At 48.2% G+C, this 27,875-nt stretch overlaps 1 protein-coding gene across 7 annotated transcripts in view; it reads right to left on the bottom strand.

Moving 5' to 3' along the window:
• Positions 1-27,875, bottom strand: part of LTBP2 (latent transforming growth factor beta binding protein 2) — a 72,450-nt gene that overhangs the window by 43,653 nt on the left and 922 nt on the right. For all 7 annotated transcript variants that reach the window (XM_071557842.1, XM_071557844.1, XM_071557847.1 and 4 more), the window contains exons 2-3: positions 19,819-19,889; positions 13,938-14,181 (exon numbers count right to left, since the gene is read on the bottom strand). In XM_071557842.1, the coding sequence (XP_071413943.1) occupies positions 13,938-14,181; positions 19,819-19,889 (315 nt within the window). The remainder of the gene's footprint in view (positions 1-13,937; positions 14,182-19,818; positions 19,890-27,875) is intronic.

The following is a 27,875-nucleotide window of genomic DNA, read 5'->3' as shown; positions in this document are numbered from 1 at the left end:
AATCTGAGCTCACCACATCAGTACTGATCTGGACAGAAGCCATTAGCAACCCTTATCCATTTGGTGAATCTTAATATACATATGGCTGGAGCTTGGCCAGTTCCCAGGTTCTCTTGGTGGTGCTGTCCCAGGGATAAGAGTGAGGATGGAAAACAGATGGAGTGGCTCCAAATCAGCATGGTGTGGAGCTTGTGTTACCATCTTCCATGCCTCCACCTGCTTGAGAAGAGGCACTGAAGAGGCAGAAGAGGTTGACACTTCAAGCACTATGTTCCAGGACACTTAAAATCCCAAGGCTTCATATTCACTCAGTCTTACAGCCTCCCCCAACTCACTTCCACTCTTGCAGCCAGGCACATGGCCAGCACAGATCTCTGCAAAGAGGCAGTGGTCTCCTCCTTTATAGACAATCACCTGCCAAGCAGTTGGTTTCCCTGCTCTTCATCTGTCAGAGCGGCTGACAACTTTCAACTTTGCCTGTGGGGCAAAACCAGCATGCAGACTCCTAGGACACCTCTCTTTCTGGGCTGTCCTAGGGTGACTGTCTCTGCACTGTCCAGGGGAAAACACAGGTCAAGGAGAAAGGCAAAAGGAGCAGCATTCTCCTTCCAGGAGCATGGATGTGTATGCTCCTACCAGCTGAAAAGGTCACTGGCTGAGAACTCAGTCACCCACATGGAAATACCTTAACTACTGGGTGCTAATTGAAATTAAAAGAGATTTGGGATGTGAGGGAGCTGTGCACAGAGATTCACCCACACCTGCAACAGTTCAGAACTACCCAACGAGCACTTGTAGCTGCCCTCTTCTGAGGTGCAGGTCAAGGACCTGGACTCTCCATAAGCCTCTGAGGATATGCTAGAAGTCAGAAGAACTACGGGAGATCTGGTCCCCTACATTCTAGTGCTACATGTGCCTGCAGGATCCAAATCATATCTGTATGATATTCAGCAAGGGATCCACACATCTGCTTATGGCACCTTTGTGTGTAAACATTTTATTTTTAATAGGTTTTGGTCACAGCAGAGAAGGTATAAAAATGTTGTACTCCCTGCATATCACGGCTCTCCTTCCAGTCCCGTATGAACCTGCAAGGTCCCTGTTCCCTGACCAGAGAAGGTGAGTGGTATCTTGTCTCTCCACTGAGGACTGAGCTGGCAGATTCCCAGCAACTGCACAGATGGATATAAGGACTCCTGTTTTCTGAAATAATCAGGGTTTTTTTAAAGCCTACAATTTCAAGACTAGGTACACAGAATCAGAAAAAACATGCTTAAATCACTGAGACTAAGGCATCTAGAAAACAATACTGTTTTTCTAACCCACTGTATATAGAGAGCATTTTCGAATCTGACCACTTTTGATGATCATGATTCTCTGCATAAGCAAAAGCCAGAGGGAATCCAGGTGGGCAGACTGTTCTCCTAGTGATTTAACACTAGGCATCCTCTTTGGGGTTGGAGGCAAAAGTGGCAAACTCTTCAAAGCACTTCCCACTCCCCAGCAGCAACACCTCAGTCTTTCCTGGATTTAGCTTCTGTTGGCTGCTCTTCATCCAACTGTTGACTTTGGCCAGACTGCCAGTGAGCTGGGAAATGGTGTTTTTTCTATTTGTATAAAGGAAGTGCAGAGCCAAGTACCACAAGAGTATTACTGGCTTCTCATCCAGCCTGCCTCACCCTCTCCCTTGCCAAAGCCTGACTGACCACAGCAGGGTGGATGGCCTGAGGCACTGTGGAGAGAGTAAATCCTGGGCAGTGTGGTCAGAGGGGACGGGTGCTAACCCCAGACAAGGCAAGGGCTGGACAGATGAGGATTGGAAAGTCACTATTCCAGCTGGAAACAAATCTGCACCATGCTGAGCATCAGGGAGACATGACAGAGACTACACAGACTTAAGGAGCAATTCCCAGGACAGCAACAAGAGAGCGAGACAGGACTGGCCAAAACAAAACTGAAGATAAGCGGCTCTCAGAGAAGAAACCATCTTCCCAAGGTCCAGAAACTCCCAACCCAGGGCTGAAACCCAAAAAGCCCCATCTCTCCAACTATAACCAGCCTGCTGCCTGGAATGCAACTGTTGCTTCCAGGCACCCAGAGAGGCCGCGTGCTGCAGTCCCATGGAGGGCAGCCACTGAAGCACTGGAAAGTCCACACCAGCAACTCCAGCACACAGCCTGTGTGTGCATCTCCAAGATGAGAGGCTTCAGCCAGGACAGGGGCTGAGTCATGCTCAGCCCCTGATAAAGTGCCAGGACAACAGGCGGGTTCTCCCCTGGATTTTAAATGCCAAACAATATACTTGGTGTCTGTCTTGTCCATCCGCCTGTCCCTTTGGCAAGACGCTCTCCCTGCTTGGGGCCACAGGGACCAAAACCAGTGAATCACTTCCCCCTTTGTAATGCTCAGCAGTTGCTGATTTTCCACTAAAGCATTGCAGAAGAATGGGCTGCCTTAACACCAGCGTCTGTGGCTACAGGGGGAGAGAGAAGCAGCCAGCCTTGGAAAGCAGCAAATTGACCACAAACCAGAAACTTCCCCTTTCTTGGACTCGTAACAGGTTCCTCAGCAGGCAGACAGGATTCATGGCTCAGTCTGCAGGCCTCCGAGTACAGGAGAGGCATTGCTTAGAGAGCGCTCAAGTTTATTGTCAATTAGCTCACAAACATGCTGACAAGGAAGACAGCTCTGTTAGGACTAGGGGAGGAAGGGGAAAACCACATCATACAGGGCACCTGACTTGAAGCCCACCCACATTATGTCCATAAATCCTGGCTCAGTTTATTATCTCCAGGAGCAGCAGAAACAAGTCTGAAACCCTCCTGCTTCAGGCCTCCCACCATCCTTTCTGTGTCTGTCTTCAGCCCTAGTACCCCCGTTCCAATAAGGGAGACACTGAAGTCTGAAGCTCCCTGCTCCCCAGGGTTTGGCAGAAGGCAAGGAAAGTTCATCAGCACAGGAGAAGCAGCTACCAGCCACCCTCAGGCAGAAGACCTTCCTGGCAGAGCCAAGCAAAACCTGTGTATCATGAAGGCCATAGGAATGACCACCCAGGGCCTTTGTGTCTGATTCACAGACACCTGCAGCCAGATCTCATGCCAGATGGGATACCAGACACAGGCATCTACCCCATCATAGAAACATCAAGGTGCAAGTCATCCAAATTCTCCCTCTGCTGTAAGACCTTTAGAGCTTCTGTGGGCAGAGGTGCCCACTGACAACACCCTTTTCCTTGGGCACAAACAGCACTGACAAAGTGGGGCTGCATGGCCAGGAACATGTGTCAGGCTCCCTGCCTCACATCATACTTAATGATGCTGGCACATCCCAAGAGCCATGTCAGTCCAGTATCCAGGTGCCACCCCTATTCCTCACCACGGCTAGTAAGAAGCTATCACAGAGCCCACATGGCTCTCATTTTGAGTTCTCTCCTGTGCCATCTTGCAGTGGTAACTCCAGCTTCCTGCTCCACTTGACATATGCACCAATGGCTGGCCAAGATTTCTCTGAATCTCTCACTACAAACCATAAGAACAGATGTACAAGTCTGCGGAACAGTAAATTCACCAGCTGTCTGCCCCATGCCACCTAGCTCAGACTCCACCACCAGCACGCTGGCATCTTTCTTCTTCTGGCCCCCAAAATACTGCCAGTGCTGCAGGGCCATCCTTGCTGGCTCCCAGCCTGTCATGTAGTGTGTGAGAACAGAGGGAGAAAGACATGGGCGATGAACTCTATTTTTATCTTCTCAGGAGCTGCCAAACACCACATACATAAGTGAACCCCTAAGCACATAAATAACTAACAGGTTCTTTTTAACCAGTCTCTGGGGACTTAACTTGCTCCTTAGCCAAACTGGCTGCTCACACGCCTCTGTACAGTTCTCTGATAACATTAAATGCCCTTCCCCTGCCACACATGCCACACTGCCAGCTGCCACTCTGTGAGTGCTCTTTGCTCTCACATATTAGGCAGTGAGCAACTGACTCCGTGGAAGAAGTCCAGCTCTCCAAGCTTGGGAACAGCACCTGCCTGGCCCAGAGAGTTCGCAGAAATATGCGGTTCAGAAGGGCACAGGACCAGGAAGTCACCAGGAGCTGCAGATCACACCCAAGATTGGATACATCAGACCTTAGTACTGACCCATAAAATGGCCAGAACCATGATTTCCAAATGCCAAACGATAAAGAGCTGTCTGTAATTTGCTTGTCTCCAGAGCTGAAGTGCAAGTCAATGCCTCTCAGAAAAATCAAAATGCAGCCTGCAACTGCTCTGAGCTTCAAGTGGAGCCAGCAGAGGAACCAGGCCAGACTACTTGATTACAAATGCCACATATGGGCCAAACCTTGCACACTCCATAGAGTGAAAAAGGAATTTAGAAGGTGAGGAAGACCAGGCAAGCTACCAACTCTCTGGCAGAACTGCAACGGCTGGCCTGTGATACTCAGCTCGCTCCTTTGGGATGAAGCAAGGAAAAAACTGCCCCAACTGCTGCATCCAAGTGTTCAGCAGCACAATCAGTGGGCACACCGCTGCTGCCACGTGCAGTTGGACAGCCACTCTTAGGCCTTAGTGAGAAGAGACACATCCAGAAGTGTCCTAACAGCTGCCCTCACATGCAGGTCTCCATCAGTGCCACCATCTTACTGCAGACATCATCCCAAGGCCACAGCTTTTGTACCATCACAAAACCAGGCATAAGCTGCTGGCACAGCTGGAGAGCTGGCTTGTCCATCGTGCAATGTGCCCACCCCACTGAGGTTTCAATCCCCTTCAGCAGCCACAGCAATGCCTCCTCTGTCCCTCCCCTCCTCCCCGTGCTCCCCAGTACAGGGTCCTATCTGGCAGGCAAAGGACCTGTATTTCGAGTAGTAGCATGGAAGCAGAGAGCACAATATACTGACCTGTCCTTGTGGCCACACGCACACCAAGATCTCCATCTTAAAGGACCCTCTGTTTCCATAAGACACAACAACTGCAGCCTGAGGGCCTGGCTGCCATCTAATGAAACCTGATGCAGAGGCATCAGCCAGAGAAAAGCTCACCATCACCTGCAGAGCAACTAATCTCCTCCATAATGCAGTTAAGAAAACAAGCAATTTTGAGGTTTTTTCCATCTTGTTCACTAACACCACCCACCCCTCCACCAGGCTGCCAGCTTCAAAGCCCTGAAAAAACATTTTAGTCTATTCAACCTCACATCCACATGCACTCCAGGGAGTGGGTGGAGCCAGCAGCCTGTCCCCTGCTTTACACAGGACAGAAAAGGGCAGGCAAAACCTCTCTCATCCCAGGCTTGTGAATGAGATAAAGAGCTCGTGGCTGCACCGCCCTCCCCACCCCCCCCACCCCAGGGCATGAAAGCAACAGGGAGGAGGGGAGATGAGCGTAGTGCTCTCATCTGAAGAACTGAAGGCTTTTCATCTATAGCAGGTGGTATCAGGAAGTCTCCCACTCACTCTGAGAACACATTGTAGATCTAAGACATATTTTAAGCTAAAATAATCGTTGAACACCCAGCAGGATACCCTGGCCTTTGGATCTATTAGCTCAGTGTGGTTAGGTCTCCTCACATCTTTCCATCCCCAGCCACATATAGGATTCCCTCACCTGCAGCATTCAATGCATGAGAGCTGTGTTGGGATGTAACCTTTGCTGCCCACTCTTGAAGTCTTAGCCTTGCTGAGGATCAGAGAATGAGCATTCTCAGTGAGTTTTAGATTGTGCTGTTCTGCACTGGCCCCATCCATTTGCTCACTAGCCAGAAGACTAGAGGCTGACTGGGGACCAGGAGCACTCCTGGCCATGTATGCATGAAGCCTGGTGGCAAAGCCAATGCTTCCAGAGGTACCATGACCTCGAATCTGTTCTACACTTCTCTCACATGGCCTTCGGTATCCATACCAAGGACCATCAGGGAGGAACAGATTTCAAGGAATCCTCATTGGGATGGGATCCAGAGCACTGTGCCTGTTTTGGCAATGCCTGTACTCCAGCTTCTCTGCAGCACAGCTCCAAGGTGATGGAGAAGGCAAAGTTCCAGTGTCATTATCAACCTGTCATTACATCCCTGCAAGAGGTTTGGCACTCTGCTTTTTAGAAAGCCTTATTGCTGAAAAATTAGCATGGCCACTCTGCCAAGGCTACAGGCAACCTAATACACCCTGTCTCTGCTCTCTTGATAGCCTCAGCCTCCAAGTATGTTCCCTATCCTCCAAGGTCAGCATTTCGCTCAGTTTTGCAGATATGGATCTATTAACCCTCAGCTCCCTACCTCCTGTTGTAGATCTCAAAATTCTTTCCCATTTGTCAAGATCTTTTACGGTAATAGGAAATACCTTGAGTCAGAGCAGAACCCCAGGACCCACAGGAAAAAAACCCATGTGACTTGGGTCTTTTGCCTCCAAAGTCCTAAGCACTGTCAGTCCCTCATATGCAGCTGCACACATTAGCCTCTGCTGCCTAACTTGTTGTTCACTTTTACCCTGCAAAATTTCAGCTTCTGCTTCCAGACTTCTTCCTCCCATGGAGGATATTGTCCCTTCAGCTATGACACATAACATTTTTTCAGCTTGAATGTCTTCTTAATTCCTGCCTATATGTTTAGTTTCTGCATGTTCCTGAAGAGAGGCTCCACACAGGTGAGACAAAAAGGAGGTGGTGCAGAGAGCTGGGTACCAATCCCATTCAGCATCAAGCACTCAAGGCAGCATTTCTCAGGATGCTTCTGAAGAAAGGAGAGGAGAACGAGTGTATTTTATATGGAGACATCTAGTTCTTCACTTCAATTGCTTTTTGTACCAAATCAACTTCAATTAATCACTTATTTCCTGATAGCATTGGTGATTTATGGAAAACATTCAAAACCACAGAGAATAGCTTTGATTTCACTGAAGTACAGCTTAAACCAAATAAGGCAACACACAGTCAGGTATGAGAAACTGCAGTATAATCCATATGCACAAAGGAGCTGAAAGCAAGCTAGATGACAATCCTAATTCAGGCATTAGAAAAACTCTCCAGCATTTGATCATGCAGCCTTAGTGCTCTCCTAGCATCCTTCTCTTTTATAGAACTGCTGTATAAATTGTGTTGTCATAAATGTCCCAAATGATGTATGCATAGTATATAAAATAGGCTATAAACTGGATTTTCTGTATTACCTTACCTACCACATGTACAATGTATTTGCTCTGCCCCCTGCTCTCTAGCTTGAAGTCTCAGATTAAGCTGACAGTAGTAGCCTTTTTCTTTCAGTTAGAAGGGAAAGTGCATTTGAACTGCACAGGAATGACTCCCAAGTAGGCGCAGAAGAATCAGGTCTAATGTGAAGACCATCTCTGGAGTTTAAAAAAGGGGCCTGAAAAAGAGCACGCAACCCCCTACAAAGTAAATACATAAAACACGTAAACCAGAATGGTGCTGAGAGCTTTAAAACACTAGAAAGTAGATCAAACTGTTATCTGGTGCCAGGTGAAGAAGGTGTATCATGTAATTTAAAAATAGGAGTAATTTTATGTAAGAAAAATTACATTTATGCTCCTCTTGGATAGCTTGAGTTTTATCTTTAGGCTTCTCAGCCAGCTTGCCAGGGGCTTTTGACTATGTCAAAGCAGGAGGGGGAGCGAGATCTGGAGTTTATGGAGATCTCATTGCCCCTTTTCACATATTCTCACGTGGACTGGCAGTGGCCTTTTATTTTCAATTTTTTAACAGTGTCTTGGATATCTCTATCTATATATTGCCAAAGGGAAGCACTTTAGAAAGAAAATATGCCTTTCAAGTAAGGAGCATAAAGACACCGCAGTGACAGAAGGCAAGGCCAGCACCAGTGTTTTACCCCAAGAATTCAATATCGTGCACTATGCGTCTCCTGGGCTGGTCCCATCCCAAACAAAGTGGAAAAGCTGCCACAGACCACACCATGAGAATGCACTTATACAGCAGTGTGCTTGTCATCCAGAGGCAGCTTTTATATTCTCTAATATTTGGGGATTAATAAATTGTAACTCTCACCAATGTTCAGTGAGCAACAGCCATAAGCGAGCAGAAGAGCAAAAGGCACTTCAAAAGCTTTGTGGCTAGTATAGACCTCCTCCCAGTACTATATGTATCATGGACAAACAGTCTTGAACACTCAACAGCAACCCAAGTAAGGCACTAAGCAAGCTCCCCTTTTCCTCAATAAATGTGGAAAGTTCAAAGCTGGCAAGACTGGAGGGTCCAAATCCTGCTTTAACAATAAAGACAAATCTGCTTCTGTTTGGAGCAGCATCTTTAAAAAGCAAGTGACCTTCCAGTGAACTTTTTGTTCTATCTGCTAATCCACAACGATAACAAGCTCATCAAGCTGATTTTGCCAAGCCACAGTTCTCAAAGTCATGTTTTAAGTGGCCACTCCAGGGTGGACAGCTTTATATCCACCCATATGCTCCACTCCCCTCTGAAAAGGACCATGCTTGACATTTGACTACCACCAAAACAGTCAATTTTCAATCAGGGGGAAATATACTTCTCCATCCAGCAATCTCTGCTACACACTCAGGATCCTGCTGTCTGCTTGCTCCCTGCTGTTCTCATCCTTCGCTTCCAGGAGAGAGAATAGATTTTGGCAGAGCCTTCATGCTGGCATGAGGTTTCCAGTGTTCCCAGGCCAACCCTCCTCAAGGGCTGCATATAGCCCAACCTCTCATCAGGAAGGGAGGTGTCTCCTCCAGGGCGCTCCAGAGGAGACTCTGACATTAGAAGTCAGTGGGCCAGGCATGTTGCAACTCAGCCTTCTTTCTTTTCCATCCTGAAAACAGCAGGCAACTACCAGCAACTGCCCTGCCTAAACAGAACTCTCCCTGGTCTCAAGAGCTTAGCTGCATTAAGCTGTCTGCCCAGTGTCTCAGTACCTTATACCACAGCTATGACCTTTTCCCTTGCCTATGTTACTGAGAAAGTGCTTTGCAGGTCACAGACATCTTTTCTGTGAAGAGGAAGGATGCCTTGCTTTCCAGGCAGTCTTTATCCAGCATACATATCCCATCCAGGCAGCACAGCTCCCTTGCACAGATGATGGCTACAGAATTACGCCCAACACTCCTGCAGAAGGGACCTTCTTGGGTGGCAGTGACAGAACCCTCCACACCCAGAGTTAGAGGCAGCTGGTCATCCATCCTGATGGTGAAGGGCAAGGGCACAACCCCTTACCATTCCCTGCTAAATAAACATGAATTCTGTTGATATTCCAGCCTTAGGAAAACAAAGCTGTTTCCATTTAGCTTGGCTTCTGGGCCGAAATGCAGCTCCTCCCGCACAATCATCCATCAGGGCTTTGCTTCTCCAGGCAGAGATTCAGGCTGAGATCAAGAAGATGGAGGATTTGCAGTTAGTTCATGGTGGGAGGGCCCCTAATGCTCTCAGGATTTTTGCTCCCCCGAGCACTCCCTGTTCCAAGCAGCACAGTGCAGGGGCTTCTCAGCTTCTGCAGCAGCTAACAGGTTCCTACAGGTTCCCTCTGACACATGACTCCAAATCTTCCTGAGCCCTAGCTTGCTGAAGGGACTTGGGAAGTGGTGCTCATTGCTTAGTCTGTTATTTTAAGGAATGACAGCTTGAACATCACGAACTCTGATGTCAGCAAAGTAGACCCAGAGCTGCCTTTCTAGCCATGTCTTCCCCTGAGCAAGAGCTGAACTCAGGTAAGATTGAACACATCTTTTTCTTTAGTCCTAGGTAGAAGAGATAATACACACCATATGGGCAAGCCAAGAATGCAGTGGTTCTTCCCCAGTACCTCTCCAAACACAGGCACCGATGACTACATGTAACACCACAGCATGGACACCTGTGCTCAGCACAGTGCTCAGCCTGACTTCCACGTTCCCAAGACTGCCAACATGCCCAGAAATGGATCTGACAGCTACAGTGGGAATGCCTACAGATCCATTAGCTAACCTTCACATCTGCCAAGTGCAAATACAAACCAACCAGTACAACCAGTTGCATATGACCAGTACAACTCTGTTGCTCAAGGAGTTGCTGCTTCTCACCAAGGCTGAGGACAGAGGACTGATTAACTTATCTCCTGCCGTCACAGTCCTGCCTGGGCTCTCCTGGCAGAGAAGCCACAGAAGGCATCACTGCTTCTGTTTGCAGGCATGATTTCCAGAGAGCCTGAGCATATGTACCAGAAGCAGAACCATGAAAAGAGGCAGCTGTCTGATCATGCTCTTCATTAAGGCTTTGTGGGCTTCTACAGACTCACAAACTTCCTAACTCCGGACAAGGCTACTCTCCACAGTGAAGATGCAGTCATCGTAAGCAGCAAGTCCAACTCACTGAGGCTAAGAAATCATTTTAAAGCAGTCCCACCACTCAGGCAAGTCAGGAATATTCAGACAGTTCCTGAATAACACAGCTGGCTTCTGTCTTAACTCTCTTTTGAAGACTCACTTCAGAACACACTGAAACCAAAAGCAACTCTCTGCTTAGAGACCACGTCTTTGTAGAGGATTCATGGGCTTTGTTGCATGTTTAGAGGGAATCTAATACAGCACTGTTCTGGTGCATGGCTTCAGAGCTTCTGAAGGTGAGCTCCATACAAACAAACACAAATAAAGCCAACATACAGACAAATAAACAAAAAGAGAAAGCAAATTCACTCATATGAGGATTGATTTCCTGTCTTGGCAGAGCAAAACAGATTTAGAAGTCTGTAAGCTCCCACTCTTGTGCAATTCCTACTTGTTAGCAACACAAATGTACAAGGAGGTTGGGGATTGGGTGTTTGTCCTGGAACTCAAGAGCCTTCTCACAACCACTGACCTGGAATCACCAGCATCCTCCATCCACCGAACCACCAAGACCTTCTTCTGCGTCTTCCTTATTGACAAATCAAACAAGCCAGCTCCTGTGGGATCATGGCAGACTGACAAGAAAAAGTCAGAGTCTGACCAGCACAATCTACTCTTATCCAGGAGGAGACTATGGACTGGAAAACCCAAGCTGTTCCTCTCAGACTTTACAGTGAACATGACTGCAGTGAATGTGACTTCAAGTTTGCAGTGCCTAAGAACCAATCCTCATGCTTCCAAACACAAGCAAGGTCCACCTAATTCTTGGAAGTCAAATAAACTTGTTGCTTTTGCAGCTACAACTGTATGGAAAAAGTCTGATGCAGAAGCACAGAAAATATTTCAGTAGTGGCATAGAAAGAGATGATGTTGCAACTACAAAAAGCAGGCTCCAGATTCAGACAAGTCTAAGAGCATGGTTTCATGAGACAAATCATCAACCTATGTGGCTTCCGGGCCACCAAAAGGGGAGTCCCCTCTTTTTATTCCCCTACTGGTAGACTTGCAATTCAGTCCAATTCTTCTGGTCTCACGATCTTTCCAATAAGCCAATTTAGTCCACTAAAGTGACAGAAAATGATCCTTGATTTTGCTGGTTCATTGAACTAAGCCAACTCACACGGAGGCCAGATGAGGACTAATATTCATGCAAGGGAAGCAGAAGAAGGGCATGGCCAGGTGCAAAGATGGCAAGACCTTGCCTTTGGCTGAAAATACTCACTATTACAGGCTCCTCAGCTAGCCCAGAAGTTGGCATGCTGAAGGGGATACTCAAAAATATTTGGGGAACAATTCACCTAATAGCAGCCATACTTTTCGGTTATGCAGTTCCAGCACTACACTATAGGGTCCATGGAAAAAAACCAGGTGACTGAATCGCACAGGAAAACACCTAGGGGCTGAAGAGAGGCATTTTGATGCAGACCAGTAACAGGCTGCAGGCAGCCACCCACGTGCCTGTAAAGCAAGACTGCTAAACATTGGCAGGACAGGAAAGGCAGTGGTGTGTGGCACAGCACTCAGAGCGGTGGTGAGATCTACCTCTTGGAGACACGCACAGCAGCCTCAGCAAATCCTTCAGGACATCTCCAGAAGGCAGTCAGTGGCAGACACATCCCAATGTCCTATCTGTGGCCATTGCAAAGGACAATAGCCAAACTGTCTAACTGAAGAACAGAATAAGGTGATGCCCTATGGCCTCCACCAGGAGTGAAAGAGGAACGGCAAGGCGTGGTCCTTAGTAGAGTCCTATTTCCCTGGGACAGTGCCAGAGGCTTTAAGGTACGTCAGACAGCTGCGCATTCAGCAATCCCAGCTCAGCGATCACTAGACTCTATCTCTGAATGAGGTCATATTCCTTACTGGGAAAGCCTTCAACAGGTGCTGTAGCTCCAAGGGCACTGCTCTCCCTCCCCTCCAGTCCCTCCACACAGACTGGTGGCATGGAAGGGTAGGAGGAGGTCATCACTGCGTGAAAATTTGTCAGCAATGCCCAGGATTGCAGGCATGTGCAAGGGCTGCATGCTTGCTTGAGCACTGAGCCTCTCCTGGAGCAGCAACGACAGGGGTTTGGACACCTCTCCCTGCCAGCAACACCTTGCCTTTCCTGAATTTTGTTCCTATCAGATAGTCTTTCATTTGGGCATCAAGATATGTCAGCTTCAGTGAACTACTTGGTGTCTGTCAATTCTCTGTCAGTCATTTGAGCCTTTCGGTGACAGCCAAGAGTAAGTGTCTAGTAATGTCTCCAGCCCATGCACTGCCTCCACTTTGGAAGAGAGAGAAAGGCAACAGCTAATCTAGGAGCAATGGCATGTTGAAAACAACCTACAGGAATACAGAAAAACAGAGGCCAAATTGTTTCTCCTCAGGCAGCTCCAAGTGATATTGACAGAGAAAGTCAGGAGTTCAAAGAAATAAAGGAGAAACTGAAGTTACCTCCTGGCTAAGCATCAGTAACTTGCTGTAATGTCTTCTTGACTATGACTGAGGGGCTTCTGCTGGAATCTTTTTTGATTACCAACAAAACCAGTTATTCTGGCCCATAACCTGAGTGAGTAGCAGCAGGAAAGACAGGTGTCTTTAGAGGTGATGCAGCCTAACACTTTGTTCCCATGTCCACGGCCTCTTATAGAAAAGCAGAGATGATTCAAAAAACAAACAATACGTGTAGGTTGTATTCCCAACTCTCTATCCCCATCTCTCTAGGCACTATTCCCAACTCTCTATCCCCATCAAGCTGCTAGGATAGCAGCAGTGCTTGCCCAGGAAAGGTATCTCTCCCATCCTTACTGACTCTTTCAACAAAACCCCTACAGCTCCAGCAGAATGTCACAAAACACTGAGTTTTGTGGAAGGTTTGCAGCTTGGGTACAGGAGCATCTCAGCATATCTGAGGCAGGTGCACTGAAGCACTAAGCTCTTCCTCACCCAGCAAAGGACCAGATGATGCCACACTTGACATCCTCACAGAGTCCCTCCTGCATGGACCTCTCTGAGCCTCAATAGCTGTATCCTTGCTTCTGTACCCAATTTGCAGGCACCTGCCTTTGTACCAAAATGACCCAAACCACAGCAAGGTGACATAGAAATATGGAACAAATGGCTCAGTAACAGCTAGAAACTACCAGGAGACATCTCTGAGTGTCATTGCTTTGCTAATAACAGCACTTAAAAGCATACTATGTACTCTTCAACAGGTACTACCTGGATATATTGCTCTAAAAATATCCTCTTGAGAAAGAGATTTAATCCCCACTCCTCTGTCCACCCTGCTGCTACCATGAAGCTATTCACCAACAGGACAAGGGCAAACTCCTGACCTTCACAGTTCTCCTTCTGCACAGGATCATCATTAGCCTGTCCTATTCCTGCATATGCCTGGGGACCATGACACAGTGCTGGGTACAAACTGAGTCCTTTGAAGAGATAGCAAGACCTCACCGCCTTACATCAGCTCCCACAGCCCATGGAGGAATTTCCATGAAGATCCAAATTGCCTGATCTCATGAATCAGAGGCTGTGGCCCAACTGAGCATGGTGCTAGTTGCCTGAGGATTTAGGGGAGCATCTTGTCAGGAATCATGTTTGACTTACATAGCAGGGATGTGCCTCAGGATGGGTGTCTGAACCCCCTGCAGGGAGGCATCCCTCCCTGTCGTGCTGGTCCTCTTCCGGAGGGAGCTTGTGGGGGGCTGGAAGGCAGCAATGGCACCAGGTGGGTGGTACTCCCGCTCAGGAACAACTTCTTCACACCGGAAACCCTGGAAGCCTGAGCGACAGGTACAGACCTGGGGACGGCTGCAGGAGCCCTTGTTCTGGCATGGTGGGTCACAGACGGCTGAGGAGACACAGAAAGGTGGTTAGTGAACACAGGACTGGGCCTCATGGTGGTGACACCCAGCTGGGGCAGTGCAACCAAGACAGTCCCGCGTCTTCTCTGCAGGCAGGTGACCTTCACAGTCCCAGTGTTACTGCTGCTGTGGGTCTCTAACACAAGGTCACCTCCATTCTCTGCAGTGGTCTCTGCAGAGCTCTACTCCAACAATACTCATTTCAGAAAGATCAGAAATGAGCAGCATGGCCTGGAGAGAGCATATGGCCTCCTGCATTGCCTATAGTGCTCCAGGCAGGAATAGGTCCTTAATCCCAAAGCAAGGGATTGCATGTTGCCTTTAGTCTGTTTTGGGGTCTCATTTGCACAGTGCCCCAATCTGTCCCCTCCCCAGCTGATTTTGGAGTCACTGCGCTCAAATTCCTACACAGCTATGTGGACTTACAGTTCATTAATCTTGCGTGTAAATCACCCTCCGCGCCTGTGTGTGTTCCTAATTACAGCACATCACCTTCAGTTTGCACCCTGGGAGGAAAGTGCTATTAATTATACACTGGACCCTCACACTTCCCAAGTCAACAGATGCCAAATTGGGTTTATAACCCAGCCAGTTGCAGCCAGGAAACCACAGCTCGACCCAGTAAGACCGGGCTCATTGTTCTGAGCAAGGGTAATTCAAAAGGTACTGAAAAACAGTGTTGTCCTTCAAAATAAAAAAAAGGGGCCAGCTGGCCAAAGGGTAATGAAACCTTGGTGGACAACACAATACGGACATTAACCTCCAGCCACATGGAAGCCCCATGGATGGGTTTCAACCCATGCAGTTAACTCCTTCTGCTGAAGGCGTCTTTCCCAGAAGCACTGCCTTATGGAGGCTGCAGGAGAATCTGACATCCCACGACCTTCACATGCAGCTGGGCTTTTATGAGCATGTCCCTCCCTCTCTGGCTGTGCTCTCCATTCCCATGAGATCCAAGCACATCCATGAGAAACACTGATTCTGAGCAACAAACATATAGAAAGCTCTACCCTTGTGTGCCATCCATACATTGGATGTTGTGTCACCAAGTGAAAGAAGTCCTTGTGCAAACACTTGAGATCCTTTCACAGCAGTATAGCCCCCTTCCCTCATCGTAACAATGGCCTGCCATCAGCTTTTCCTAACTAGATCAGGGATATGTTCACTGGAATGTTTCATGTGACATTTATAACCATGTTAATACTCAGGAAGAGAGGAAGACCTCAAGGAAATAGAGATCCCAAGTCACATAGGGCTGTATAGGTTAAAGCCAGAGGTTTTGATGAAATCCCCCAGTAAAATAAATCAGCCAGTGCTGCAGACTCTGGAACAGGGACAAGGTGCTAGTCAGGCAGGAATTAACTGTCTCTGGGAAGTCTGGCACTCCAGAAGTTGATGTAATTTATAATATAAAACTCAGCTGTGATTTAAATAGGCTGCCAGTCCCTACTGTTATCTCCCAATAAATGCCTGTTTTAACAAAGGCAACCAGTCCAGGAAGCCTGCCATTGAAAACAACCACTTCATATGCTGAAATACTGCAGAGCACGATGCTGGGATCTGGAACCACAGCAGTTCTCACAACCATTCCTGCCAACAATGTTCATAGTCACATTAGACTGTGCCCTTCAGCAGGAAAGCAGTGATAAGTGACCAGGCACTTTTAAAACCCCCTAAGGCAGCTGATATACAGAAGAGGAAGAAGGGAATGGGATTAGTCTTCTGGTCTTTTCAAGCAGGATGGGTGGGGAGCTGCCCTAGCTGAAATATTTCATATTAATTCCGTTTCTAGTTGCTTTTACAGACTCAGGAAGAACTTGAAAGAGCTTTAAAATTCACTGGGTTTCACCCAGTCCAGCTATACAATACAAGGAGTGCGGATCAGTCAGTATGTGAAATGACAAGTGTGTGAAATCACCAGTCAGAGCCCCAAAACTATAACACTGACTGAAGAAACAAGACACTTAAAAATATATATGTATTTGGAATCTTTCTTTTTGCTTTCTGGTTTCTGAACCCAGGGGTTAATCTAAGAAGGTTGCTCCCTAGCTATGGGGACTATAAACAGTTGCTGTTAAGATGACAGCCACTCATTTCCTCTTGCTTTAGTCTCATGTAATCACCCTCTCCAGAAGCTGGGGCATTAGGGAAAACAAAGAGTCATCAGAAAACTCTTAATAAAATGATGAGACTTGGAGCACTGCCATGGTACCACTAGTAGCGATCCTAGTTTGTTCAAGGGCATCTAGTAGTGGCCTCACAGATCAAGTCTGGTGCTGTCTAGTCTTAAGTGCATGAGGCAAGTCCTCCCAAGGTCACACAACAGGAGGACCTCGGCATGGCTCTGAGCACCCAGTCAGGCCAGGCAGGCAGGACCACTAGAGGGGAATGCCACCAAGCTCAACCTCCCATCGCTTTGCAGGCACACCTGGCCCAGGACTAAGCAATGACATTTCAAGGCGACATTCAATTAAATAAGTCCCTGCAGCTCTGCAAATGCTCTTCATCTAGGAGGGTGGTGTAGATCTTCACTGTAAGCAGCTTCTGCTCAGTCCCATTTAAATGTGGGGGTACCTGTCCATTGGCTAGCCCCTCCGTAGCAAAACTGGGAAGGTCCTTAAGGACTTGGGTGATTTAGTCTACTTTCTCATGGAAAAGTTATGTATGTAAACTCAGTTCTAAGTTACAGCTCTGACGGTGACAGAACACCCAGAAGGGATGGACAATTTAACACAAGTGAGATCTGTGCAGATTGACAGGCAGGTAGATCAACAGCAATGCAGGAATAACAGAGAGAAAACAGAACTTCAACAAAGAACAACCAGGGATCAAAAAACCCTACAGCCACTGTACAGAAGAAAGACAAAAGAAGAGAGCGTGTGAATGTCACTTTGCAGATGTGGAAAAGCTCCACGTGCTAATGCGACTGTCTGAAGTCACACTGAGGACACAGCAGAGCCAACAACTCAGCCTGGAATACCTGCACTTTTTCACTATCTTAACTGCAAGACCAGTACAAGATCAGAAAATGAATTACTTTATTTAGTTCTTCCTGACACAATTATTAAAATATTTCTTTTAAACTTTAAAACATCAATGCCAAAAAAAAGCTCACCCTGCATTCCCATCCCAGACTGGGGTGTTACTTTCAGAAGCAAGAAAGAATCATCATGAATAATTCTGATGAAAGTGGAAGCTGACAAACTAATACGGGAAGGCTGAGCAAGAGGATTCCCTTGTTCTTAAGCAGAGGGAAAGAATGATGAGCTAATAGGCAGCAGCTAAATTACTGACAAGTATACACTGCAGCCACTGCAGCCCCTGAAATGTGGGCAGTGAAAGGGGGGTTTCTGGCCCGCTTGCGTATACAGGTTTCTTCTCCACCAAACTAAGGGCATAATGGCCAGAGTCTCATTCCAGGACAAAGTTAAACAGGCAGGAGGTTGAATGAACTCTTCAGGCTCACATTCAGATGTAGCTCACTGTCCTCTAGAACCTCACAGGATGCCCCACATGCAGTTCAGTGTGATGACCTGACAGCCTGAGAGTAGAATTCAAGCCCACTGCAAGCAGGAAAGATCTTCCTTTTACACTCCCTTTACTCACTTCCACTTTTCCAGGAGACATTGTGACCCCAGAGAAATTTCTCTTCTTCATCTTTCCAGTCACTGACTGACTGAAAATTCCACTGCACTTTGATCCTCAGAGCTGGAACATACCAAAAGACTGGAGATCCTCCTATGCTGGAGCTCAGTTATATACAGGGATGTTGGAAGAGTAAAGTCCATAGAAAAGCATGGGTGAAGGAAGAAACCACCAGGCTTGGTAGGTGAGAGGAGGTAGATTATGGCAACAATTTGGCCTATCCTCTTTCCTCTACCCAGGCTCAAATCCTTGAAAACCACAGTCCTGTATGACACCTGAATGCCAATTCTTTCCATGTTTCATCACTCTTAAGAGGTTCCTTCTGGCTGCCCTAACTTCCCTGATTTGCCACATATCAAAGACCATGAGATCAGACATTAAACAGCATTACAGTGCAGAAACCGAGTGGGATGGGCTGTCCAGCTTGCTTTGGCAGCTTTAAAAACAGCTCAATGTATCCAGCAGCTTGAACTCCATCAGAAAAGCCCAGATAGGGAGGTAGCTGGGAATGAAATTGTGTTTACACATCACCAGTCTTGTCCTAGGTCCTGCCTGACATTTACCATCCCCTGTCAAGGGGACATTGTCAGGCCTGATCATGTTGACACTGTCCTTTTAATGAATCCTTGGGAACAAGGGCCCAGCACCTGAGCAGTCGTAGGCAGCCTGTGTGACTGCAAGCCCAGATCTACATCTCCTACCAAAATCCCTAATGAGAGAAGGATGCTGCCATCACTGGCCCCGTGCTCTGTTTACAGACGCTGTCTGGCAGCACAGCACGCTCTCTACCGTTTGGCTTCTGTTGGCAGGGGGGAGAGGGAGAAGGGAGGTGAGTCAGCCCTTGGCCTCCTGCTCCCAAACAGCAATAGCTAATGCAATTACCCTAGCACGGCCAAAGCGCTGTGAGATCCAGTGGCAAACAAAACTGAGCCTCTTTCCCTGCTTAACATCTGGGCAGCTGCTGCCCCTCGAGTGAAGGCAGATGCTCTCAGCTATTCTGGACTGGGTGTTCCCATCCAGAAAGCCTGCCCGCTGGCTGTCCTCCCTGTCCTCCCAGCTGACTGGGTGCTGCAGGCATCCCTGCAGCTTCCTAGGACCAGGCAGGTGCACGGGGCCAGCAGTCCTCTGCAAAGGCCCTAAGGTGGGATGGGTGGTGCAGCCCTGTTGTTCAGGGATAACGATCATAGCAAGGGCTGGTCTGTGGCTTCAAAGCTACTGGGGATGGAGATGACAGCTCATTTGCCTCTGGTATGTGTTGCACTGGTGCCTATCCAAACCTCTTCCCTTCCAGTGCTGGGTCAGGGAGCCCACAATTAACTCAGCCCCAAGGGCTATGCCAGGGCAGTCTGGTACAGCAGAACACTTATTACTCCCTCTGTGGGTAGACAGGAGGGCCCTGACCAGGCAGTTTTGCACTGCAGGAGTGCCCTGCATCCCACCACAATTTTACATAACCCATGTGCTGCTCTGTGGTTCAGCCCCACCCGTCCCAGTCCCTGTGCCAACTCCATTAATTGCTTTCCTTAATATCATGCAGATAATTTGCAGCCCTGATTTCTCCTTCAGCATCAGCAACACTCATTCACATGAGCACAGCCCCAGTCTGCTGGTTCCCATCTGCTGGGACTTTCACAGACCTGTCTTTGCTCTGAGCAGGACAAGTGAGAACCTGAGACTCAAAACTTACTCATAAATGCAATGCAATGCCCTGCCCCAACAAGATCCTGCGTGGGATGGACATTACTAATAATAATGAAGTAAAACCACAATTATTCAGTGTACTCAGACTGTGCCAGCAGACAGAAAAGGCTGCCCCATGGCCTGGCAACCCCACATGGAAGTTGAGGCACTGCCTCCACAGACCTCACAATCTCCTTCCCTGGCACAGTGCAGGGGACATGTGTGGGGTCACAGCAGTACTCCAGCACTTTTTAGGGGTGCACTGTGAGAATTGCACTGGCTGAGACTGTCATACTCACGTTTGATGCAGCGGTTTGTGCCTGGAGCCGTGGTCCATCCTGGGCAACACTGTCTGCCACAGACATTTGGCCTAAGTGGAGAGACAAAGCAGTGTGGTTAGGAAAAGGGGAAGTCAAGGTCTCGCTGCAGCCAGCACTTCTGAGTCACCCATAAAATTATTTCCTGCAGCATCTGATATTTCCTTCCAGATGGACCAGCAGCTGAGATCAAAACCAATGGGACAAGGGCTGAGTTGTTTAAGTGGTTGGAAAAGAAACCCCCAAGGACTACATGAATGCTGCAGCATGAGCGATCCCTCAGAGAATATCTCCCTTTTGAACTGGCATTATGTCGGATTCCTGGCACAGCACTGAGAGGAGTAATTTTCCTCCTGAGAGCAATTGGAGGCCAACAGCCTGTGATCATTAAAGATCTCATGGTTCTTCAGGGTATTGGGGTGTAAATCAGGCCTGATTCCAATTTTGGTCATAGCATCTCGCCGCCGCAAATGTCCCAAGCTGCTTTGGCAGAAGAAAACACTTCATTCTCCACCTAAATGCTGTCGCTTGTTGCTGTTCACAGCTCAACCCTGCCACAGGAGGGACGGCACACCAGCAGTCACACTGGATGCTTCCCAGCTTGCTCTTCCTTTGCAAGCACTCCAGTCCTGCATTTGTTATGTGCCTCTGGTGCAGTGACCCCAGGGGCTGGGGACTCTCAGGTGCTACGAAATTTGTGTTTATCTGATGTGCACAGCACTATATCAATTCCAGGATGCTCAAATCATATCCATGGGTGTTAAATGCAGGATTGTGCTGCAGCAAGTTTTTGACTACCTTTACATCAGTGACATACTCCCCACCTCTCCTTTCTTATGTTTTCAGGTAGTGATCACTGTAAACATACAGCTATTAGAGACAGTGCTGGGCCTCTAACAGGTGCTCTGCAATGCCCAAGCAGGCAGCTAAATCTGCTTCCTCTGATCACATCTTGTATTTGCATGTCTAAAATGAGAAGGAATAACAAGTTCCAGAGTTATTCCAAGTGTATTACTCATCATGAAGGGCAGGTTTTGGGAATAGGTAACTTTTGCATGTCTAGGTAGATGGGCAAGTACAGTCATCAAAAGATAAAAAGTTAAAAATAGACAGCCTGAAAGCTCTGGAAAGCCTCTGGAAATGAAGTGAGGAGTATAGTTTATTTCTAATGCTGGACAAGGCAGTTGGAGATGCTGACAGAATTTACAGAAACCATGGAAACATGCACATTTGTCTTTTGGATTGACTTTAACACGAACACAGCAGGGTCAGAAGATGATCCTGCTCTGAACTGGCATCCTCTTGACTCCTGCATCCACATGGCATGAGATGAGACTACAGAAGTGCCAGAGCTCAAGCTGTGGGTCTCACGTTTTAGGAGAGCCAAGGCCAGTGAGAGGCAGGTATGCCGAGGATTGTTTTGGTGTTCATGAATGAAGATGCCTGCAGTGGTACAATCACTCTGTGTGGAAAGGGGAAGAGGTCTAAGAAGGCACAGTATTTTTGAAGTGTTATCCAGCCATTCAGGATCAGTATTTTATTCACATGGGCATATTTTTATAGGGAGAAGGCACTTAAATTCCCTTGGTGTGACTTGCAGCAAACAGAACAAGCCAAAGCAATTCTAGCATCCACTAATATCTGCTCTGGCTGGGCACCAATTTTCAGTATTTCATCTGTCAATCCAAAGAGATCTATGAGTCTCTTCTTCAAAACATTCACAGAAAGTACCCAAGAACAGAAAACCTTCCTTAATTTACTGCGTAAGGGTCCACAAGGCCTTTAACTTTAAGATGTCCTGATCAGTAAAAAGAGAAAACCACTGAGCTGAAGCAGGTCATTCAGTAACCAAAGTCTACTGAGGTACTCCACAACAAGCAGCAGCATAGGTATCTTTGCTTAGACTGTCACAGCTCCCATTCTTCCCTTGGCACTCGTGAAACACGCCTTGGAAGTCATATTTAGGCCCTTGCCCTTTCCCACCTCAACTTAATCAGAAAATAATCTTTCTTGTAGGCAAAATAGCTACCTTCTCCAGAAAAGCTGTTTGGCCTTGAATCACAGTTCTTCATGGGATTAAAGTTCAAGTTTTATCTACATCTCTCACATGCATACTGGAGGGAGCACGTTGCTGGCTGCCAACAGCAAGACAGAGGTTGTAGGAAGAGCAGTATGAGGCTAAAACAGAGAGAGGCCCAAGCTTGAGCGGACAAGATCAGTCTTGAAGGCATGAACCCACTGTTGGGTTCAACACAAACCTCTCATTAACTGAGTCACTCTCTGTCACTGCCAACTCCAGACATGAATTGCCAACTCCAGATGAAGGATGATGCTACCACCAACCAGGTCGATGCTCCTGGAGGGAGGACAGCCTATCATGTGCAGAGGGTTAGGGTTAGGGTGCATGTGCAGCTTTGCAGGGATGCTCTCATAGGCAGGGGCAGAGGGGAGTACCTGAGCAGGAATGTCCCTTACTTCCATCACCTCCTGGATGAGAGGATGGGAAGAGATGGAGGCAGGGAGGACCTCTGGGACTGAAAGTGAGCAGTTGAAAGGAGCAACATGTAGGTAATACCGGAGAGTAGAGAAGAACCACAACTATTTCCTTATGAAAGCCCAGTGGGCAGGACTTTACAAAACATGGGGCCCAGGTAAGCAAGAGTATTAGCAGTGGGAAAATAGCTGGGCGCTTTGCTGCATAGGACCCGGTCCTGAGCACGTCTGGTTCTACTTAAAGCTTTTTGTTGTCATTTGCAGAGCTGGAACACCATGTGGTTTCTACTACCTTACAAAGAATTCACAATGAATCCCATGAGGCTTAAGGAGCACAGCATGTTTACAACATTGAGGGATGGTGCTTGAGAGAGAGTGGTGGCGCTCAACTGCATGTGTCCTGCTGCACATGCCATGACCAATAGTTTGGGCAAAGACGTGGCTCAAGCGTGAACCGTCTGTGGGACATATCCAGCCCTGAGCTTCTCCACTCAGCATTCCTGGAGAACAAAAAAAGTAGCATGGTCCCTCCAGGTCTGGTGTCACCACCACAGGAATGACTGCTGAGGAGCTCCCTGTAGACACTGAGCAGACGCTGATCACCCCTCATCACACAGGGAACAAGGGCCTCCAAGGCAGCAGGCAGAGCTGCCCAGCAAGGGGACCTGCTGGGTGCCATGACACACCAACGCCTGGCAGACCTAACAATGATGTAAGCCAAAGACACATTCATAACTTTGAAGCATCTAGCAGCTGCCCAACCTGAGCATCCAGGTTGCCTACTGCTTGCCCGCCCCTTGGAACTGGAAGCACAGCAGAAAGGACACGGGAGCACAGCTCTTACTCTCATCCAGAACAGCCTGGGCTGCAGAGGGACCAGAGGATGGGTGGGCACATGGAGGGGTCAGCAGCTTTTCCAAGTGGAAAGAAACTCAAACAGTCCCAGATCAGAGAAGAAGGGAAGACATGTCCTCACGTGGGCCTCCCAAGCTGAAGTTATATTGAACCTCAAACTAGGTCATACTCCACATGCTGTCCTATTCTCAGCCCTGACGCTGATGCCAAAACAAGCTTTCAACAAATGCTCTGCCTTTTCTATCTCTGTCTCCTTACCAGTGGAACAGGTCAGTTACTTTCATAAGGGTATTTACTTTCATAAGGGTTGGGTCAGCTAGCACATATCTTAAGAAATGAAACATTGCTGAGAACACTCACAGATGCTGGGACTTGATGGCCAGTACCACTGTACTGCTACAGGGCTCATGGGCCACTTGACACTTTTCAAAATACTCCTCAGCCCAGCTCAGACTGCAGTGCACCATAACCAGTAGCCAGTTTCCCTTTTTTTGGAGAGAAAGGGCATTGAGCAGTTCAGACAGATGAATAGGCACAGTGCCAGAGAAAGCCCTCAGGCATAGTACAGTGCACTTCTGGTAAAACGCAGACTGGGGCACTGGATCCACACCTCAGCTCCTGCCTCATGTGCCAGGTACACCCTAAGGTTTCCAAAAAGTACAGGCAGCAGTAAGCAACTGCAAACCAAGTTTGCTCCTCATTCTGTGGCTAGCATGCACCCAGGTATAATGACTGTAATGTTGTGAGAGCTTGGTGCACAGGAGCTCTCAGGCATTACTCACAGACTTGCTCCTTTTCTGGGACAGACATCTCCTTGACACTCCCTACAGAGCTTGAAGCCAGTACCATGAGGTCTCCCTATATACAGAAGTACCGTTCATTGCTCTGACTGGATGCACCAGCACTAACTTCACCTTGGGCAAAGGAGCTACCGCAAGGCAGCCCTTCATCCCCTGCTTTGCCTCTGCAGCCAGAGGCCACCATCAGGATCAGACCCCTACTATGCAGAGGTAGCCGGGATTGGAAAAGCCTTCAAGATCTTGCAGTGTTATCTCCAATAAGCGCCAAACAACCATAACAGGCACTGGGGGGAAGGAAAACAAGAAAACAGTACTAAGACCATGGGTTTTACATAGTTCCAGCATATGCACAGCCTCAGCAATGATTACATGCTGTTTCTGAAGCATTCAGCAGAACCCTGGTTTTGACCACTTATTTTAACAGCAATCTATGCATCATCTTTCAACTTCACACAGAACTCTGTGCTGCCACATATGCTGACTCCATTCAGGCCACTTACAGCATCCTCACAGGAGGCCAGGGGGACAATTAGATCATCAGGTCTGCCTTTCTGCAGGAAAGTGAACTTCATCCAACTGCGTATGAAATATTTGTAGTCAGACTCAGTGAAGAACATTAGCAAAAGGCTGTTGGCATCAATGATCACTGAAAATCCTCTGCCAAGTTCACATCAGCATTAACTGTCTCCACTCCTGAGCAGTCCTATACACACATTACAGCAAGAAACTATATGCCCCAAAGCCTGGATAAAGCAGGACTATACAGCCACAGATGGTGTCTACAACAGCAACTAAACATGAACTGGAGTGTAGAATGCACAAAAAGAAAATGTGAGGGAGAAAGAATGAGTGTGGGACTCTCAGCCTGTTACCTGAGGAGTCTCACATGCCCCTTGAAATTGTCCAGGCAGGTACTGGAAGTAGAGGCTTCCCTGGGTTACTGTCTCATTACCCACTTTCATCTGATTTCGTGTACATCACTCAAGGATCATCACTGTGATTCACCCTCCCAGCCACAGGGCAGAGGAACAAAGAGGGGGGTCACATCCTGAGGGCCACAATGGTAGAGGGAGGCATCCACAGTGTCTTCCCAGCAGAAGTGGCCAGCCTGAATTAGGGATGCATCCAGCACATGAGTACAGGCATAGCTAGCACGTGTCACAGCTTGGGAGCTCCCTACCCCACAGCACTCGGGAAGAAAATGTTTCTAGTCAGGGGGGCTGGTGAAACAGCAGGTTAAGCAGAGTACAGCAAAACAGTGATGTTTTGGGGGCTGAATTGTTTTCCTCACTCAATGTCAGAAGTCAGAAATCTTCTATGGTGCTCACTGTGGTATCAAAAATCACCTCAGAATGAGTCTTCAGGAGAAAATACTAAAATGTAGCTTTTGCAAGACTTGCAGTTGGACACACTTGTGGAAGTGTTTGAGCAAGCTGCACCTGCAAAAAGGTCAGATATGAGCAGCTATCAGACAACGCCAGAAAATAATTATGCAGAAAAGGATGTAGTGCCAATAAATAGAGTTTTCAACCACAAAACTCTGCAAGGCTCCTGGAGGTACCAGCAGAGAACTCTGACTGGGAAATCTGGAAAGGCAACCCATGGAGGGATTGATATTTTAAGCCAAAATACTGCATAAAAAAATAGTACAGGGGTTTAGTGCAGCCTGAAAAGCTACCTGAGTAGGGGAAAATGAAGGTTGTCATACCAGACAGTAGCAGGAGTTCAGTGTAAACAGTAGAACAGAAAATATCCCACCTGGCAAAAAAATGAAACATCATAAAATGAAGTTTTTTAGGGGCCCTGAGTCTCCTGCATGAAAATGTGTCTGGTGAAGCAAGGGGCGTAAGAAGATGGATGAGGTGGAAGGATGTAGTCTCACAGGATGGCTGGAGGCACCGGCAGCTAGCTCTCCATGAGGAGCAATTCCATGTGGACAATCATTTCAGCTAGGCTTTCTCATAAGCTCCAAAGACTGTAGGTCACAGAGAAGCTTAAAGTCCTGATCTGGACTCCAGAACAGACAGAAAGCCTTCTATGCACTTTTCAGAATTGAAGTTCTTGGGGATCAGAGAAAGGCCTTTATCCCCAGTCCATTTCTTCCAGTGCAGAGCAGAGGCAGGAAGTGTAGCACAGCCTGCATGAGGAACACAGCACTAGGACACACCTCTGTCTTCCTCAAAGCTTGGAGGCAATTGCAGTCCCTGATACAGCTGACAATAAGCTAAATCCAGCATGTAAGTGCTGCACCAACCATCCCTGTTTACACCTTGATTAAGGGATAAAAGCCACTTGCAAAGAGGTTCAGCGCTCTTCTAAACACAGCGTGAACCTTGAGGCTGCCCATGTGCTCCTGACAGCAGTGCAGGCCAGCTGCTGTCACCAGAGGCAGCTGCAGTCTGAAAATCTGGTAGAGACTGTTCAGGGTAAGTAATTGAAAAGAAACGTACTATGTATCAGATGACTCAAATCCAACTGAACTGCCACATGTTCCTAAAGCAACACTGACAACACTCAAACTGCAGAAAAGGTAAAATCTTAAGCCTGAAAAAGTTCAAATCTGACTGAGCAGGACTGGATCCTCCCAAGATTCTCACTCTGGGTGGCTGACAAGCCCAGATCATGGACCGGGTAAGCTCAGGACCTACATGCCATTAACTAGCTGTTAGTGATAAATACTTTACAAATCAAACAAAATGGAGCTAGAGCAAAATTGGTGCTTCTATGGATTTGTTGAAGGAAAAATACACAGAGTGGCCCAGAAAACATCTGTCTCAAAATTTTGCACAGAGACGAGTATGGGAGAGAGAAAACTCAGAGATACACCTTTCTGTACTAGTGAAGCTCCCTACCTGATATCAGCAGAAGGTATTTCTGCCTATGTCTGAGGGCCCAGAGCCTGCTCTCATTATCCCCCTAGCAGGGCTCACATGGAGAGCGGACTCATGGCACCACAGGGGTCAGTTAAACTCCCACGCAGTGGTTTTGGCAGTTCTTCCCAGGTGGCTGAGAAGATCATCTCCAAGGGCGTGGAGCCATGGAGGTGCAGACAGACAACTGCAGAGGAGAGGGCTCAGGGCTGAAGGGTACTAAGCTGCACCAGACATCCTGCTCGCAGACTCCCCTCACAACGGAGCAGCTGGCCTCGCCATATGATATCTCCTCCACCTCCACAGAGTTGTAGCCAGAGACTGGAGTTCGAAGCAGACCTGCCAGGCAAGTCACAGGAAGCCTCCTCTGGCTGAGCCAGCTGAAGCCATGGGAAGCTACGGCGTGCAGTGCTTACAAGGGGCCCATTACGGGAGGAAGGAGCCAAGAGGCCAGGTACCTGCAGCAAAAGCGGCGGCAGCGAAGCTCGTCCCTCAGAGCCAAGCAAGCCCCTCCAGCCTCTCTACCACCAGAGCACCGTAGTCAATCCTACATCCCCTCGGGAGTCCCTCACCCCGCATGCCTCCCAGGACAGTCGCGGGCAGCCTCAGAGCGCAACAGGGACACTGCCCGCAGCTGTCCGGCCAGCTGAAGTCCTGATGTGCCAGGAGATGGGCATTACATCTGCACTCCTGAACCACGCACTCCCACGACTGACAGACTTCGGCCCGGTGCCGCACTCACACTCACGTTCACACTCCACGAGTTCGTGCACACGGACACACACGCACCGACGAGTGGGCGGGAGCGACGCGGCCGCACGTGCCGGGCAGACGCGCCGCGCAGCAGTGAACACCGAGTGGGTTCCCACGCCGCTCCGGTCCTGGTCCTGGTCAGCACGGCCCAGGCCTCCACACACCATCCCCGTGACTGCCCCGACATCCCGCGGGGGAACGGGGCAGCGCCCGCAGCGCCCGTGGGATGCAAGAGGAGATGCAGTACGGGGCCCCTCCGGGGCTCCCC

Source organism: Pithys albifrons, chromosome 6, assembly GCF_047495875.1.
Source record: "Pithys albifrons albifrons isolate INPA30051 chromosome 6, PitAlb_v1, whole genome shotgun sequence".
NCBI classification, from domain to species: Eukaryota; Metazoa; Chordata; class Aves; order Passeriformes; family Thamnophilidae; genus Pithys; species Pithys albifrons.
The sequence above is the reverse complement of the archived record's forward strand: the minus strand, read 5'-3'. Positions and strand labels throughout refer to the sequence as shown.